At 51.4% G+C, this 17,932-nt stretch overlaps 4 protein-coding genes across 4 annotated transcripts; all 4 read right to left on the bottom strand.

The window, feature by feature from the left end:
• Window positions 1-169: 169 nt before the first annotated feature.
• Window positions 170-2,566, bottom strand: CC1G_09317 (hypothetical protein; the record flags this gene model as incomplete). Its single annotated transcript, XM_001830105.2, has 8 exons — window positions 170-782; window positions 838-850; window positions 909-1,390; window positions 1,442-1,534; window positions 1,585-1,725; window positions 1,785-1,795; window positions 1,848-2,190; window positions 2,424-2,566. 8 exons carry the CDS (start codon window positions 2,564-2,566, stop codon window positions 170-172), a joined length of 1,839 nt encoding a protein of 612 aa, XP_001830157.2.
• A 2,354-nt stretch (window positions 2,567-4,920) lies between these two features.
• Window positions 4,921-9,582, bottom strand: CC1G_14146 (Sec7 domain GEF; the record flags this gene model as incomplete). The annotated part of the gene is made up of 12 exons (XM_002911567.1): window positions 4,921-5,081; window positions 5,135-5,285; window positions 5,342-5,914; window positions 5,965-6,318; window positions 6,373-6,648; window positions 6,712-7,130; window positions 7,182-7,297; window positions 7,350-7,430; window positions 7,480-7,690; window positions 7,762-8,746; window positions 8,806-8,871; window positions 8,944-9,582. The coding sequence occupies 12 exons, from the start codon at window positions 9,580-9,582 to the stop codon at window positions 4,921-4,923; spliced, it is 4,032 nt and encodes a 1,343-aa protein (XP_002911613.1).
• Window positions 9,583-9,913: 331 nt separating this feature from the next.
• On the bottom strand, window positions 9,914-13,632 carry CC1G_14145 (transcription factor ScGATA-6; the record flags this gene model as incomplete). The annotated part of the gene is made up of 7 exons (XM_002911566.1): window positions 9,914-10,271; window positions 10,329-10,384; window positions 10,443-10,465; window positions 10,532-12,111; window positions 12,176-12,185; window positions 12,240-13,013; window positions 13,080-13,632. The coding sequence occupies 7 exons, from the start codon at window positions 13,630-13,632 to the stop codon at window positions 10,025-10,027; spliced, it is 3,243 nt and encodes a 1,080-aa protein (XP_002911612.1). The 3' UTR covers window positions 9,914-10,024.
• Window positions 13,633-16,469: 2,837 nt separating this feature from the next.
• Window positions 16,470-17,682, bottom strand: CC1G_14144 (hypothetical protein; the record flags this gene model as incomplete). The annotated part of the gene is made up of 5 exons (XM_002911565.1): window positions 16,470-16,591; window positions 16,881-16,955; window positions 17,154-17,218; window positions 17,288-17,404; window positions 17,438-17,682. The coding sequence occupies 5 exons, from the start codon at window positions 17,680-17,682 to the stop codon at window positions 16,470-16,472; spliced, it is 624 nt and encodes a 207-aa protein (XP_002911611.1).
• Window positions 17,683-17,932: the final 250 nt, after the last annotated feature.

The raw sequence follows: 17,932 nt of genomic DNA, 5'->3' as shown, positions 1-17,932 counted from the left end.
CCCATATACCAAGCTCAGATACTGAGGCAAAAAGCGGTCTATAAATACTGGCGACAGATAAGGGATATTGAGGTCATATTAAGAGGTGATTCGTTCAAGGGAATCCCCCGACAGTTGCTAGTCAAAGCAAAATCCAGAGCCCGGGAAAGAGTACAGAAAACTAATCGTCCTACTTCTCCTCCGTCGTAGAATACCCCTCAGCATCACTGCTGGTGGCGGCCGCCCACTGCTCCTCAAAGCGACCGTGCCTGAGGGTGGGGATATTGGCCCCCCTTTCCTTGAGGAAACGAATTATTTCCTTTACAGAACGGTAGCCCTGTACCTGTTCGGGGTCTGGAATACCGTCGATTCCCTTTGAGTCTGAGTGCGATTGCGCCGGCGAAACCGTCTCTCCATATAGTTTTGCGAGGTGGAGGGAGGACTTCACTCTCTTGTCCGAATGGTTTTCCAGCTGATCAAACATACTGGCGAGGGCATTGATAGCCTCAACACGCGCTCGCAACACATGTCGGACAAGCCGGCGTGAAGGAGGCCTGCGAGCCGATCGACTCTTCACCGGGGGTTCTTGCTGCAGTTTCAGATCAGTTAAGGAGGTGGACCTTTCAAGAGCTCCTTCCTTTGACTCCTCATTCTTGGGAGAAACCCGTGCCTTGTCAATCCAGGGATTGGGTGGAGGAGTCTTGGGTGTCATGAACTGAGACAGAGCACCCATGGAAAGGTCGAATCGTTTCGGGGTCCAAACGCCAACAAGCACACGCCACGCTGCGACAAATCGTTTCGCCCTGAAGAGAAAGTTCAAAGCTGTTCACCAATACAGAGTCCGAAACGCCTACTGACCGTTCATAATTGCCTGAATCGAGACCAACCATGAGTTACAATCCGTGGTGAGTGGAGTTCAAAATACTCACCATCGATCATCTTAGTGTGATAGAAAGCGAAAAGATAGACCAACGACCCGGCGAGGATGGCACCAATGGGCGTATACCAGAATAGTGCCCAGAGGAAAAAGAATACTGCCGGGTACAGAAGAAGCGAAGTGATCAAGCCCAAAGCGACCTTATTTTGCGCTTGAGTCTCCTCTTCGTCTTCCACCAACCTCGCTCCCATTCTTCCCATCATGTAAACGGGGAGATGGACAATGAGGGGGAGGAAGAAGAAGGGAAGGCCGATCAAAGCAGTAATCGAATCCCGAACTAAGATCAACAACGTAAAGAGGCGGCCAGGTGTCGTGGTTGGAGTGTTGGGGTCGAGTGAACGTGGTAGTGGCAAAGAAGAGAGTACGCCGTTTGTGAGATGAGAAGATTGAAGGAGAGAGTAATAGGTCAACAAGTGCCGTCGCACCGAGTTGAAGTTGGGAACGATATCGGGGTTGGAGAACAGATCGACGAGGCTTCAGACGGAGCATGAGCATGGATCGGATCGAAGAGGACTTGAAGCATACGTTTGGGAAACGGGGACGAAATTATCCAGTCCGACGGAACGGTCTCCTTCCCACAGCAAATCTTTAGCCATTCTAGCCGCGTAAAGAGTGTCCCTGCCATGGGTTCAGCTGCAAGGTCCAGCTGGTGCATTGGGAAAACATACCAATCGGGCGCATTGATAGTTGATTCCACAAGTTCCGATTCCAATGTCCGGGTGAGACACTTGACTGCGCTTCGCGGAGCATTCTCTTCGGTAGAGAGGAACTGCTCCTTGAAATCGGCCGCTGAGATGGGCTTCCCATACCTGTTCGAAGTTAATGAGGTCACATCTTCGTCCCACCCTATCCAAGTGAGGTGACATACTCAACAACGACCTGCAAGGGCCTGTAAATTCCAGTTACATACAAGGCTTGTCCATTGACTTACGCTACTGCGGTACTTTGACTTGTTGGTGTAGACGATGGCCGCGGGCACAATCTTGACGTCTGGTTGATCCGCCAGCTCCGGGTGCGCCTCCTTGTACTTGTAGTATTCCAAAGCAGCCCAGGCCGCTCCGTCCTTGACCTGCATGATGCGAGGTTCCGTATAGCTGGTTCCTTCAGGGAACAGGGCAACTGCGTTCCCCTTCGCCAAGGCCTTGAAGGTACCATCGAAAAGTCGTTGCCTATCCTTGGATTTACGGTCCACGGGGATGTTGCCAGACGAATAGAGTATCCAAGCGACGGCTGGGTTCTTGAACAGCTGAGCTGCGAGCGGTTCAGCACGCAGACTAGCAAGCAGGGGACTGTTGATAACTCACCTTTACTCCAGTAGTTCAGCTTGCGTTTGTGAGGGAATGTTACAGCTAAACATCGGCAATTCAGTATTCAACCCCTGATTGCAGGGCTCGGGATACTGACAGAGAATAACTGGGTCAAGCATCATGTTATGGTGAGTTGCAGTCCTGAATCCAACGTCAATTCGGCCATCTTCAATGTACACTTCTCTCGAGTATGAACGTACACGATGATTGGGCCGTCCTTTGGGACATTCTCCTCCCCAATAACACGGATTTCGTGGAAGAACGAGTGTGACGAAAGATATGCAAGGAATCTAATGATTCTATGCAGTAACATAAAATCTTCGCCCTGCGGTGGTGGTGCCATGGTGGTCGTCGGTGAGCAACTCTCAGCGTTCGTTGGCAGGGCGCCAGAAATGTGTGCCACAGTCTACAGCGGCAGGCTTCAAAGTTATTGCTTCCGGCCAGCGCGTGCTCGTAGCGTGTGACACACCTTCTATTCCTGGACAACGCGCCCCACAGCATCTTAAAGTTCCCCCAATATTTAGGGAGCAGATATTTCATGTGTTTTCAGCCTAAGCAATTGAGGCGAGAGTGTGATTACTGTGTGCTTGTATAATTCCAAAACTCGGTGCTCACATCGCCTTTGCCTTGAATCCACCGTGTGGAGCGAACGGAACCTATTACAGGGCATCCAGATTGGCGCCACGGGCGCCAAGTGAACAAGGAGACAGGGGCCAAATTGACGCGCCCCCCACCCCCGACTTTACTATCTTCCATCAACTGAAAAAGGCAAGGTAGAGATGTCCGTCAATTTCACATTATTTGACAATGCTTCTCAAGAGGGATCTCGGATTCACCGCCTGACAGAAGCAATGCCAAGCGCCAGATTGGACAGCCAGCCTCGAAGGCAACGGCATGTTTCTGGGTCAGGACTCCTTAGATCTGATGCATTCTGTACACCAACATTCGTCCCGTGCCGTAGCAGCAACCATATGTGTGAAGTCACCGCTCTTTCTTCGTTACTCCCCGGAGTTTGCGAATGCGCATGCCGCAGAAGTCTTGTCGTGGGTTGAAATATCGATTCTAATGAATAGGGCCATCATCATCACAAGCCAGTCCCGAGAACACCATTTCAATAGATTGTTCCAGTCCCTGCTATCTTTGGGTGAGTATCGGAAGCGGCATTCACAGTACAAGATCCACTGTTCCCGAAAAAGAGAGAAGAAGTCTCTCCCTGCGATGTTCCACATCGCAGACGGGTCGTTATTCGATTCCAGTATGTACTTCAGGTTGCCTACATAACTCGGTGGGAGTGGACACGCCTTTATTTCACGGTCACGCCCATTTGATAAAATTATATCACGAACAAGGGCCGTCCACGACCCGTTAGGTGCACGAAATAAAATCGAAGTTGAATGTGACGACCGCGGTTCTATAAAATGAGCGACAGGCTGGTAGATAAGTGTCGTGAACAGCAAGTACGAGCCCCTATTTTTCCTTATCTTATCTTATCGTTTTCATCGCCCTTATCACCTTTTCTTTATTCTCATTTTTGCTCTTATTCTCGACACGGACACTTTCTCCCATGGAACACTGCCTCGTTATGCCCCTTCGCCCTACGTCTTATTGTTCTCTCCATTCTTGCACTGCCTCGTTACTCTGTTATTATCTTCTTTATTCTTCGCGCAGCCTTCGCGCAGCCTTCGCGCAGCCTTGTGAGTCTCCTTATTGTTCTTTTGTATTTCACCATCTGTTCGTCATCTTGACTCATCGCGGCTATGTAGATTGTAGAATAGGTATATAAGCTAGGTAGATCCCTCTGTATTTCCTCAGCTTGACCTCTTCGTCAATACATCGCTTCAGCATTCATCAGCATTCGTCGCTCATCGCTCTTATCTCGCTCGCCGTTCTTACCTGCTCCGCATCACTGGTCTTTGGTTTGGTTTAGTGTACGCTCTTCGCGACAATAAGCTTGTCTATCCGTTAACCCTTTGAAACTTCGCCGTCGCGAAGTGTGAACCTTCCTCTTATGCAGTAGGCGATGAATATCATACCTACGCCAACAGGCCACGAGACCCGATTTTCTTGCGAGTATACTCCAAGCAGAAGCCAAAGGCGGCCCCTTTATGCTTTACGTTTGGAATTACCGCAATTTGGCTTTGATTTCTCCTTTCTAGCCAAGAAACACCGCTTCTATTCAAACCTACCCTAAAGGCTTGCGGACCACCGGAACCTTTGGTCATTTACCTCTCTCTTTACATACTGACCATGGATCATGTGTCCTCTCCATTCAATACCTGTAACCGCGTAACCTGCTAGCCTTTCGTAAGTTACGAGCCTATTTCTCATCCTCTCCCTTCCCTAGGTGATTGTATCTGGGCTGCAGTCAGAATAGGACGGGGTATGTGGTCATTCGCAAACAGTAAAACAGTCTGTAACATGTTAACAAAGAAATCAAGATAACGGAAACGGGTACTAGTTGGCAGTCATGAAATTGATAAGTAACAAGTATGGAATAGAAAAACAATGCCTTTTGAAACGGGAATCAAAGCTTCAGAGACAACTGTGATGTACAACGCGCCCTCAAAATGTTATCTGACGCTCAAACATGACCATTACAGCGGAGATCTAGAATAGTTAATCACTGGTTCGTGGAAGGGTTAGTATCTGGTAAGTCCTGGACAAATGGCCACCTTGAGTTAGGCGGTCTTGGAGTCTTTAGTCGGATGGGGTGGGTGTCGTAGAGGAGAAGGTTTGTCGTGGTCCAGGGGTCAAAGGCTCAACCTCTTCGTCAATCGTGTCTTCGTGTCGGTACTTCTGGCTAGACCTTCGTGGCCGTTCATCATGGGGTTGTGCACCGTTGAGTGCGCGTTCCAAGGCTGTTCGTGTTACGTCAAGACATGGTCGACTGAGAACCAAAGGTCACCCATACCTTTCTCGCCTCGTTTCTTGAGCCTCAAAGTCATCGCGGACTGGAGTGAGTCGATGTACGAGTCGTACTTAACGATCTCAGTCAACAGATATTGCGATTTCTTCTCCCAGTTGCTCTGCGCCTTCATAGCATTCGCCGTGCGGGGTTGATACTTCAAACGGCATCAGACCCAATCACAAGAAAATGGAACAATCGAGACAAACTCACCAATGCTGACATAGCTTCTCGTAATTCGTTGTGAAGTTCGAGATCTTTCTTCATCGAATTAACATGCTTTCGCAACGCTTCCAACTGGGTCTCTTCATCGTGAACACTCGCCACGGAAGGAGGCATCGGCGGTTTCCAATCGTTGATGAATATCTTCTCTGACCACGCCGAAGGGGAAGCCCGAGGTCCATCACCTCGCCACTTGAACTTGCTATGTCCACTCTTTCCGCTCTTGACGCTCAATCCATCCGAGGTATCGGCCAGGGTATGTTGCGATTCAGATTGAGAGAGTGAGGTGCGTTGGCCGTTGAGATCTACCACGCGACTCCATCCGTATTCCATATTGGAGACGCCTCCAGCCAACGGTTCCTTACTGGTGCGAGCGGCCCAATAATTGCAGGTCGAGACCCATTCGTTGACTAGTTCTTCAGTGCCCGCCTGGAAGAAATAGACACCGCCATTCGATAGGGTCAACACCATGCAATGTGGCCGCTGCCTATTATATCCAGGTGGGGGTAATGGATGCGCGAGAGAATGCGCCAGATGCACAGTTCCGACCGGTTGGGCGTTGTTCTACTATCTCGTCAGCAAGCAGTGCGAAAAGGGAATAAACAACAACCCACAAGCCAGTTACCGCCGCCAAGAGCACCGGATCCCTCTCCTGAATTTTCACCAAAAACAAACATATTGAGTTCCCCTCGTTGGATGACCACAAAGACGTCGAGCCAATTTTTGTCCTTCGCCCGCTTGCCTGCAGACTCCCAGTATTGCTTGCGACAGAGCATGCCTTCTTTGGCCCACGGAGCGCCGAGCAGCGCCAATTCTTCGTCAGAGATACTGATGGACGTTGAGGTGGTATCGTCGCTTCGGATACTTCGGTCATCGTCTTCCTGTGCTTCTTTTATGATTGTATGTGACAGGTTGGAGGCAAATCCGAGTGTAGGATTCAAAAATGACGAGCTTGAACCGTACATCGCCTGCAATGTGAAATTTCAATGCGTTATCTCGAGGATTTGAAACGGCGACCTTACCTCATGGGTAGATGCAGCGAAACTGGGGGAGGGACTCACACGGCCATCAATGCTGCTATTGCTGCTATATGGACTCGCACCCGATTGTGGACTGAGGATCGAAGATATTCCGCGTATGCTCCCTCGTTTGAGGGTGGTCAAACGATCAGGCTGGCCCGCACGCAGACTCCGATTTCTCATAATACCTCCTCCTGGGCTCAATGAAGACATAGACGTCCGCCCAACAGAGCCCAAGGGTTGAAGAATCTGTTGATTCTTGATCGCATTATACATTTCCTAGAGTAGCAACAGGATGGTTAAAGCGCCACCTTGAGGGTTTCATTAATGTTGACCACAAACCTTGAGCAAGCTTTCCATTTCGATTTCCCAAGAGCGACCATAGGATGGACCTGAGGCGCCTGTCTCATGTCCGTTGGTGATGTGGAAGGAGGGTGTACTGCCATTCGGCAAGACAGCAGTCGATCCGTTGACAGGGGTGGTGGGAACTTCATGAGATACGCTATCCCAGCTAGTGATACTATCACTCCGCTTGGTGCGTGTGAGGACTTCGCTGTCTTCGCTGCTTGCGGTTGGCAGGCTGCAATCGTCGTAGGTTTCGGATTGAGAAGGTGTAGGAGCCGCACTGGGATTGGTCTGGGTCTGGATGGCCGTTATGGTGTTTCGGACGAATTGATTCCGCGACATTCGTGTTGATAATTCAGCGACATGAAGATCGGTGTTGAGAAGCAGAAGGGAGTAAGCGACGGCGTGTACAATATCTACGAAAATATATCAGTGGCGACCAATGGGATCGGTAGGCCGCAACTCACTGGCACTGCCATAAATTCCGCCAGGGTTGCATTCCCAGTATCTTCGACTGAATGCCTCCAAGATTCGGTCGACTTGTTGCGTTTCACCCTTCAAATAGAGCTTGGCGCAAAGTCGCCTTTCACCACCCAGTCAGCAATCAGAACTGGGACCTTCAAGATGTCACATACCTGAAGGCAAGGTCCAAACGTAGGCCCGTAAAGTCAAAGTGATCCATGTAGTAGTGGAGTGTAACCTTGTTGATTCGGCCACTGTTGGTATGTTCAGCGAAAAACCCATTTCGGCAGGAGTAATGCTCACGTTCCGCCCAACCATTCCGCAATCTTCTCTTTAGGTAGGAAGTCATCGTTTTCATTCTGGCATCGCGCAGCAAGTTCCTTCCCGCGAGTGTCCAGATCCACGGTTTCGTCTCCGCCGGGCGAGAGGGTTGCTGCACCATAACGCGACGAGGACAAGTCTCCGGAAACTTTGAGAGACAAGTCCTGATGAGATGTTCGACGAGCAGAAGCAACTGCGGGATAGAGATCGCTGATCAGTACTGGTTTCATGAAATGAAATTAAAGAAGTAAAGAAGCAACATACTCATACGTGTATCGTGCTCTGGAAGGAGAGACGGTTCTGAGCTGGATGCGGTGGAGCGGTGAAGGACCCGTAACCGGTTCGCATCTCTCTGTGGGGAAAGCATATTGACGGGTCCGCTTTGGGATCTGAACTGCGAAACGCCCAATCTCGAGTTGTTCAGCCGCGAGTTAGGCGGCCCTCCAGATCCCAAGGGAGATCTAGTCTGTAACGAGGAGCTTCGTGGTGGAATGACTATGGATTGGGGAGCAGGTGAAGAGAAAACGTCAGCAATTTCTGGGCTGGAAGGCTTGCTAGCAAGAGACGAGCCCGAGCTGGCAGGCGCAGTGTCAATCCTTGGTCCTAGCCGAACCTCGCTTTGGTAGCTAGACCCTGATGACACTGATGTCCGACCTTGTTTTTGTCGGTAAGCAATCTGACGAGCTGGAGTAGAAGGATCGTGAAGGTCCAGCGAACCTTGAATGGGGTCGAGTTGGGAGAGTTGGCCTCTAAATTCGTCCAGGATTCCATGCAAGGCGGAATCGTCTGAACCACGAGTGCTTGGCCGGTTCGGCTCGGCAGGCTGCGGTGGTGGTGGTTGAGGTTTCGACTGGGGGACAGGCGACGTTGGTACAGATTTGAAGTCCACTTGGCCAACGCTCAGGCTACGTCGCTTAATCGTGCTGGCGCTAACAGGGGATACGGGCGGGTCGGGTTTGTCGGTTTTGCTAGGGAGCGGTGGAGGGATGGATGATTTCTCAACGAAAACCATAGACCTATCGTCTGAATCGTCATTAGTTTGCATGAGCCGTTGCTCTGCGGTGATAACGGGAAGTGGCTTGCTTGTATCGAGATGGGGCCTGTTGGCTGAACTAAACACGTCTGCGATGGGCGACGTTGAGGGTAGCCTGTGCTCTGAGGGAATGGGAGGGACGGGAGGTGGAAAAGCGTCGAAAACGGAGGGGTGGCTCGGGTAGATGGAAGTGCTGTTGGCAGTGGCATCGGTTTTCTGGCAATATTCATGATGATGAATGGCTGTAACTGGCAGGAATAATTGGATAGTCTTACTGATCGTTCTCTAACGCTAGACTGGCCAAGCATCTTGCCGAAAAAGTTCCTCACTGAGGACTTGGACTAGAATACGGATGGTGGTCATTTTTCAGCTCATAAATCATGGGCTACTGCTGGACATACATTCAAACGCACCTTGGTTCCCTGTTCCTTGTCCTTCGAGAACCCTCTAGTGCTACTGTCGAATTCACCCTTGTTCTTCTTCAGCGTCGCAGGGGACGAAGGCGTCGACGAGGGGCTTGTCGTTGTCGAGGACCTTGGACGGCCTTCCCTCTCAGGAAGAGGCGGTGGTGATTCCCGGCGCTTGTCTTTCTTCAGGTGATGTGGTATATTGACGGGCTCTCCCCTCTCCTTTGCTTTCCGTAGCAAAGTGGCCAGGTCAGGACTGCTTGACGTGCCAGGCGAACGATAAAGGGACCTCCGGTTGATCTGTCGTTCCCCGTCCTCGGCATCGTAAAACAATTCTTGCGAAGACGACGAGGAGGGTGATGAAGCCTGGAGTTTGTTGCTCGAGTTCATGTTGGATACAGAGGAGGCAGCCGACACCGACGAGGAAGGGCCTTGTTGGATGGGTGACGGTGTTGGCGGAACGACGACTGGGGTTGAAGGAGCAGCGCCCCGCGAAAAGCTTGGTGTTGTCGGTGCTTTGATCGTGGAATAACTCTTGTTCGCGGGCGATTGGACTGGGCTATCGACGACCCCCAATGCACTCATATCCAGCCCTTCCTTCAGAACAAATGTCCCTTCATTCTGCAGAGCCTGCTCAAAATCCATATCCGTTCGTGAAACACGTCGCTGGATGCGCCTGTCATCGGATGAAGCGACGGGCCTTAGCCCCTGCTGGTAACCATTGGGACCGTCGCGGTTGCTGTTGCGGTTAGGATATTGTTGCGCTTGTGAGCGCGACGACGACGCCTGCGGTCGGAAGATGGACGCCAGGGCGGGCAACGAAGCTTGGAAGCAACTGCAAGTACAACCAGGCGAACAGCCTCCCTACCCCAACCTCGATTTCTTCCAAATGCCGCCGCCGTCTCAGGTGGGAAAATACGCACACGCTCACACAATTTAATTCAGTCATATATGATGGCACTGACAGCAGGTACTTATAAGTCTACAGTTCGTTGATACATATGGGTAACTGGAATAGTTAAACGTAGGAAAGAAAGGAAAGGGCTACATAGGAAATATGTCTCAGAAATCTGAAGCATGTACTACATCATTGCGCATCCGAAGAACCAACTAAATGAATACCAGATGTCCGCCGTTGTCGTTTCATAGAAAGCGTACCACCAGCAACCGCAACAGTGGGCGCAGGGGCGGCAGCACGTCCAGTAGGTGTGCGAGTAAGACTCGCAGTCAATGTAGAACTCGACTGCGACCGCGGTCGCGTAGAGTACGAAGCCAGCTTGGGTAGAGTTTGCTTTCGAGAGTTGGAGCCTGGTGCCGTTCCTGACGTACGGTTCCTGGGTGCAGGGTGTTAATGAATCGTCAGGGCGATGACGAGCTTGAGTCAAACCCACCTCTTCTTGATAACATCCGTCTTGAGCGATAACGGTCGAACGACACCGTGCAGCTTCTGTGATCCATTGTCAGTATCCAAAAGCCGGAGGGACCAGAGGCGATGTGCTACTCACAAAGAACAGTCCACATGCATTACCTGTGATGATAAAGGGGCGTCATGTTTAGCGAAGGAAAGCTGGAATTGAAACGGGGCGCGACTTACATAAAGGTTGTCCCTCTGGATCTCGTCGCCATAATGGGGTGTTGGTGGTCTGGCAATTAGTGCACTGGGTAGGCGGCTGATCCCCATCCTCTCCATTACCCTTACTACTTGTCGCCGGCTTCGTCGAAGTCGAGGACGACGCAATCTGTTCGTTAAGATCGGGGGTACTGGTGGCACTTCTGGCGTCGTTGCTCCCGGATTGTTTGACTGCAGGTGCAGGCATGGACTTACGTCGTTGGAGATCTTGCCCACCTTGATGCAGTGAGATGTATTTCCGCTGTTGAAGTGAGGACGTGAGTCCACCAGGGCGCACTGTCGCTTGAATTTGATTATTGGAGGACGAATGTCCTTCCGTGGAGGGTGGGGTCGAGGCATTTGATGCGTTGTAGGGCTCAGGAGAGGCGGCCGTGCTCGAACTGACACCATTCCAGCCATCGCTCGAGGGGCTAGCGTGGAACGCAGCATATCCGGTGGCATCTACTTGTCCCACAGATACCAGCTGGGTGGGATCGACGGTGTAGGGGATCTGGTTATCGGGATAGACCAGACCCATCAATTGCCTGTAATCGAGCAAATCATCTGGAATGTTTTCAAGCTGAGCGTACCCCTCCGCCATGACGGCTGTAGCGGCGGCAGCGGCAGCTGAAAGCCCGCCCTCGGGACCCGAGGTGGAAGGTGATTGCCCTGGAACTGAGGATCCTCCATTCACAAACAAGTTTGCAGACGACTGATGCTGCTGTTGGCTCGCAGCTAGGGGCGAAGGAGAGACTGTAGACGTTGCTGGAAGATCGAATATGCCTTCGTATGGCGCAAAGGCAAAGCTGAAGTTGCTAGTCGGGAAAGGACTTGTGGATGCGACGCGATCCACCTCCTTCTCGATCGGCGAGTGTATATCCACGTTGGAAGGATCCGCACGTAATAAACTGTCGAAGTGAACCGCTTCGGCGGGGCGTTTAACCCCAGGAGACCACGGCTTTCCGTTGACCTGATGCCTGCCCTTCACGCCCGCATGAAGATTGTCCTTGGTGACAGTGTGGTCGAAGCTCGTTTTCCTGACATGGCGAGGGAAATCGAGAGGAGGTACTTGCTGCTGTTGCGGTTGCTGAGGAGGCACATGTCCAGGAATCATCAAACGTGAAAGAGGTCCATGGGCGGGAAGAGAGGCCGGCGCGAATGAAGGTGAATTGAAGCTGGAAGCAAGCTGCCTGCCAGGAGGATAAGCGACATGAGCGTACCGACTTTCTGCGTTCTCGAACACGGAAGGAAGCTGCTGGTACTGGGAATTATAGAAATCCCCCAGGTCTGACTGACTGATACTGGACGATAGCGGGCTGTGACGTCCAAGTGAAGGCCCGGGAATGTTCAACGTGTTTGCCCTTGGCATGTCCTTGAAGTCCAACGTTGGGTTGGGGGCAGATGCTGGGAAACCCAGGTGGCCGGGTGCGAAGATATCATTCATGTGCTGGTCGAATGTGTGGGTCGACTCGGGCGGCCTTGAACGAGACCGACTTGTAGCCCGCCAATCCATTGAGACGCGCGAACGTGAACGGCTCATGGCACGCCAGTCCATGGCGACAACACTGTATAAGAGTAAAAAGGGGGGACTCGGCGGTTGTTTGCACATATAGATCGAGAATGACGTACTCGTCTTCCTCTATCCCATCCGGGTTAGTGCCATCAAAGCCCACCACCCGGACTCTCGCCTTACCCTTGTCTATTCTTCGACCACGTTCGTTACCTTCAGGTTGATCGACCTCTGACTTTGGTATTTCGGGGGATGTGGGCCGTTGTTGACTGGATTCATTCTGCTTCATTTGTAATTCGGCTTCGACGGAGCTGCCACGCCCCTCTTCCTCCTTCTTTTTCAGGGCCATGGCCATCATCCTCCAGGTAATGTTTTCCATCCGTTGGGCATGCGGCAGATTCGCTTTAGTCCTCGCATACATCTTCCACACCTGCGTGGCAAGCGGGTCCTCTTTCGCCATCTGTTCTGGGTCCTTTTCAACTTCTGGGGCGTGTTGGAAAACGGGGGAGCCACCTATACGAGGTGATGTGAAGGGTGATGTGGCCTGGGGTGATACGGAAGGATTGGTGGTCGTAAAGAGGTCATCAGAAAACAGATCTGTAAACAGTGTCGACTTGGAATCGGTCGTGACAGAAGCGGATGGTGAAATCGGGGACTGAGTGTGGGAAGATCGACGAGAATCTGGGATAACAGACGGTGGAGAAGGATCGTTCAGCCTCTGGTACGCCTGGAAAGGCGCGCTGGAAGAGGACGCGGGGGACATCCAAAGCGACGGAGGTAGTCCATGACTTGGACGCTCACCTGGGAAGGATAAGGTGGGATTGTATTGGACAGAGGCAGGGCTCCCGTCACCGGAGGAGGCCTGGCGGGGGAAGGAACCGTGCTTTCCCAACGTATCGAGACGAGATACATGAATACTATTCCGGGAATTCTGGATCCCTGAAGAGTGTACATCGTCTACGGAAGAATAAAGATAACTTAGAAGTCCGTTGCTGGTGCATAGTGGGACTCCTGCAAACTCACCATTAGCAGAAGAGCCTTTACCGTGAACAAACCCTTGACCTGGGGAAGAGGGGTTGGTCGCTGCAAGTTTAGACGGGAAGGGTCCTGCGGCGCCGAACATTGCAGAGGGTTGCGTCCATGAGCTGGAAGCTGATTGGATATTGACGGCGTTGTTCGCTGCCATATTGTACGAGTTGGTAAACTGCTGGGGCTCAGTCGAAGGCATCGCCGATGGGGATGCCATGACCGGTTGGTTAAGCACACCGCCAGCAGCCAATGCTGCGAACATGGATGGATTCAATGGAGCAGAGAAAAGACTATTCCACTCTGATTCCGACAGGGACGAGAATGACAGATTCAAGGCTGAGTTGAGCTGGGCTCCCTGAGCGTCGTCAGATGCGGGCTGGTTCGTGCCCACAAACTGCTGATTCTGGGGCCAGGTAGAAGAATCAAGGTGATCTGCCGCGGACGATGGGCGAGAGCTCAGGTCCCTGCGGTGAGCGGTGGAGTTCTGGTTCTGTGACCATGGACTGGCATCGACGAAAGCCTTGGTCGACGCCGAACTGTGTTCCATAAACCAGGGGACTGGACAGCGGTACGGGGCGGTGACCTGGTGGTGGTGGTGGTGGTGGTTGGGAATAAAGAAACGATGAAGTTGGTAGATGTGAGGACGAGCAAGAGTTGCTCACGACGATGCGGACCGCAAAAGCTCAAACAGGCACAGAGACCCTTGACAGTCTGTTTTGGCACGATCTATTTACCCCAAATCTCGATCAACTTGCCATTCCGCCGTCAATCGGACAAATTCTCGCTCGTTCTCACCGGTCCCGCCCGGCCTCAAATTCCGCCCATCGACCTATCCCTGAAACAGTTCTGAACAAGGAAGCAAGGGTCCTGGCCCTGAAATCCGCAGCACTCGCTGCTGTCGCTCAGCGCTAGAGACAGACTCAGCCTGGAGACATGAATTTCACCGCGGGTGATGTCGCGACCCGGAATGACTCACTTCCGTTCTCGGTTATCTGCTCATGAAAAGCCCTAAAAACACCATCTCTTGATCCTATCTTGCGGTACAGACTATAGCTCCTGACCACTACCTAATAACCATGCAGAGCTCAAGGAGCTCAAGAGCAGTCAAGAGCTCTCTACCAACTGCAATCTGTCCAAGTCAAGGCAGAGGACAATGAAGGCGAGTCACGATCAGAGAACCAGAACCTTGAGGTATTTCTGTCCTATAGTTCCCATAAAGGAACAAATCGGTGTAGATCTCGACTTGGAATCGGACCGAGTTTAATTGGCGCTTGTTTTTGACCAAATTCAAGGACCGAATTCCCGGTCTGCTCACATGCACCTGCTTTTCAGGCTTTTTCAGGTTGAAACTTGAAGTGACTCTCCAAGAACATATTCCCCCGACGTCAACGTCAACTCAGAACAGCGCGTGGTGGCGCATGTCTTCTTTGATTTTGTTACACGAAGTTTCTTAAGAAACTGGTCGCGTGGAGAGGGACAATCCAACGACCTTTGCTCAAATGCGCATAAGACCCCACTGCGATCCATAACGTTGGGACCTGCGATGGTATTCCATTTCTTTCCAAAACGAAAACGGCTGTTTTGATGAAGGATTGCCACTCCCTTGGCTTTTATCGAAAATTCCCCGAAAGCCAAATTCCTTGGCCAACCATAGCAAAGTGATTTCGAGGGAATGTAGCAATCTCCAGATCTGGGGCCGCCTGGAATACCAAGACGCTGTGCGTTCCAGCATATTGCAGCCTCCAAAAACAAAACCTTTGCACAGGACTTCCTCACCCCGTGTTTTTGCCGAACGCGAAAACAGATATCCGTCCTTATCCGCTTGTTCTGTGCTGCTTCCGCTGCATTTCTTGGTCGATCGATATCGCGATGGCGTGCCCATCACGATAGGCCCGGTGACAGACAATGACCACTATCACTCTTCCTCGTACTAGGAAACCCAATGCATTGAGCCGGGCCCAATCAATTTGATCCAAGGAACTAGACCACTTGTCTATTTAGGCGCATGGCCTACCATATTGGGAGCCCACTTCAAATCTCCCGCCGGCCAGACTGAAGGCCTGCTATCATTAGCCGCTGGGCGCAGCGCGCTTAACGTCGGGATTTGCTTTACGTTGTGACACCAGGATTCGATGGACATTCGATCGTCCGAGTTACGGTACACATTGTAGCTTGACACTTCTCCAATGGAACGCTAGCCGAGAGCCTAGAGGATAGAAGTATACTCTGCGAAAGTATGATACCATCACGACATCACTTATCAGAATACGCTTGCATCCTTGGGCTTATCGTGTTCCAATAATATAGGCTACTCACTTATCTCCTGCAACCTGCTTTCCGATGAAGTCACTCCTTCCTTATCATATATCTCCCGAACGCTGTATAAAGTCGAGGTGGACTTCTTGAGATAACCTTTCTGACCTTCCACCTTTAAGAGGCCGTGATATTGCTGTGGGCAGAGCGCTACTACCGACGTTCACCCCTCCGACACAGACCATACCCTTATCGGCTGGCATGGAGCGAGGGGCACGCAACCATCGTGTGATTTTGTCGTGTGTCGTTCTGTTTTCCGTCCCACCTATACGGCTGACCACTATGTTCTTGCGCGCTCTAGAAATATGTGAGCTGCATAAGTACACCATGAATAACAGTGACAGATAAAAGTTATATTTTACCTCAAAACTAACTTGGCTCTCGCTCTCTCGAGAACCATTATCATCCCAAGTGGACGACATCCGACATCAGTGTGCCCCACCCTCAAATCCGTTCACCCCCTCCTCCCTGATTTCAGCCGAGGTCCCCCGCCCTTTACCAACCTCTTTCCAAACATTCAAGTTCACCCTTGTCCTGCGACTGACCTTCCTTACTCGACCTCTCCTGTTCCGGTGGCAAGTCGCTCCAACTCCACGCATCCGAGAGCTCTCCATGAATTGCTGCCGTGTCTATGAAAGACAGAATGCACATTGGGCCACAGGAAAAGAGATCGTGCGCACATTCAACCAAATTTGGAGGAAAAAATGGCCCGCTCATTGCCCGCTCAAAGAAAGTTCATCACACGAGGCATCGCCGCCCATCACTGTCAGGCAAGAAGACCCCCGAATACCTTCCAAGGGCCAAGCCCAGCCTGCTGGGAGTTTTAGACGTCCCTCTTCAAAATCAATAGCGAGGCAAGAAACACCGACAGAAGAAAGGAGACGCCGTATACGCGAGGCATTTGGGGTCCAGGTGTCTTGCCACCACTAACCGAACATGTTCCCGACTTCGACGAATGGATGCCGCGAATGGGGCGCTTGAGTCTAGGAAGCGGCTTGTGGGCGACGTTGTTGTCACAATTGCACACGGCTATGTATTAAGAACGTAGGTCGTCAGTGTAACAACATGATTTCAAATTTCTTCTCTTGATTGAAGGATATGCCTAGGCCGCCAGATTTGCATCCGCTGTTGACTTTCTACCATCCTAACAACACCAGTAGGGATCTCCAACCGGCCTCCAGAAGCGATACGCTCTGAAGAAGTCACCACCGAAAAATAGGATTTAGGAATACCGAGAGCATCCCGGAGGACAGATACAGAGAAGAGCGCTGGAAGGAAAGGATTCAATGAAATCAACCAAACTGATCAAACACCTGCATAAAGCACCGAGTGGTGAGGGGACATGTGTTTCCATAAGCAATGAAAAGAAGCCGCCACAACGGAATAGGCTCAAAATTGCGCGAAGTGAAGTGTGACGAAACGAAAGAGGGTTGGAAACGATGTGATTCGAAAACGTCGCGGGAAGTGAAAGCACATACTTACGGTGAAGTCCCTGTTTACGATTAAGGCGAGTCTCTCGAACTTCTCGTACGTCGCTCCACGAGGCGAGCTGCGAAACTGATGACTCCGGGTTGCAGATGTCAGAGCTCCATAGAATCCTTTGGAGATGGGAAGTCGGGAGTGCTTCTCAACTACATCTGGAAAAGGTTCGAGGGCTGTGATAACCGCAAGGGAACGTCGGGAGAACCAGAGCCTGTTAATCCAACTCACCTTCTATAGTACACTGCCAAATCCCCCAATGTCAAAGTACCATACCAGGAATCAAAGGAATCAAGCAGTCCCGAAGTACGTTACGATCAAGTGCCGGGGACTTTACAAGGCTGGAGGCCAAATCTGAAGGAATGTCAACGCAATCACAGGTATGAAAGTCCGCGCAATAGCACACTCACTCAGCTACCAGGAGCAGGATGCCAGTAGCGTCATTCGCTCCTGTTGCCCTGCTCGGCGCGTTGTCACCATTTGAGCCATGATTTCGGACTGGGACGAAGGAGATCGGCGTCAAAATCCTGTAAACGTGCCCCGAAGCTAGTAAAACGCACCAGAACTTGAACGCTGTATGAACCCGCTTAATTTGAATGGGTTCTCGGTGAGAGCAAGCCCTGCACACATCCCGAGCCAACTCGGTCACGTCCACGGATAGCGCAGTGTCGTGAACCAGACTCAATTCCTGGAGAAGATGATCCCCTCCACCGCATAGTACTGAACATTTCGTGCCTCCGACCTGGACTGGTGAAGTCCAGTGGCATAAGAACTCGGATCTCGAGGCAATGAAGGTATCAATCATGTCTGTGGTGAGTTCGAGTTAATCGGTCAGCGTTTTCAAAGAGTAGCCAAAAACCCTAAGCTTGAAAGTTTCGACAGAGCCAATGGGCGAAGTTGGGACGAGATGGCATATTGAGGCTGAACCTAGGGGACAAGGACACACTGCCAATTTCAAGGATGGATCAAAATGGACACCACCATAGAATTGTAAAGCGGCGAGATTCGCCCTTGGCTTTTTGTACATTATGTTTGAAAGATCTATCTTGTACTGA

The sequence above is a fragment of the Coprinopsis cinerea genome, assembly GCF_000182895.1.
Source record: "Coprinopsis cinerea okayama7#130 chromosome 3 map unlocalized cont3.3, whole genome shotgun sequence".
NCBI lineage: Eukaryota > Fungi > Basidiomycota > Agaricomycetes > Agaricales > Psathyrellaceae > Coprinopsis > Coprinopsis cinerea.
This window is presented reverse-complemented; position numbering and strand designations above follow the sequence as displayed.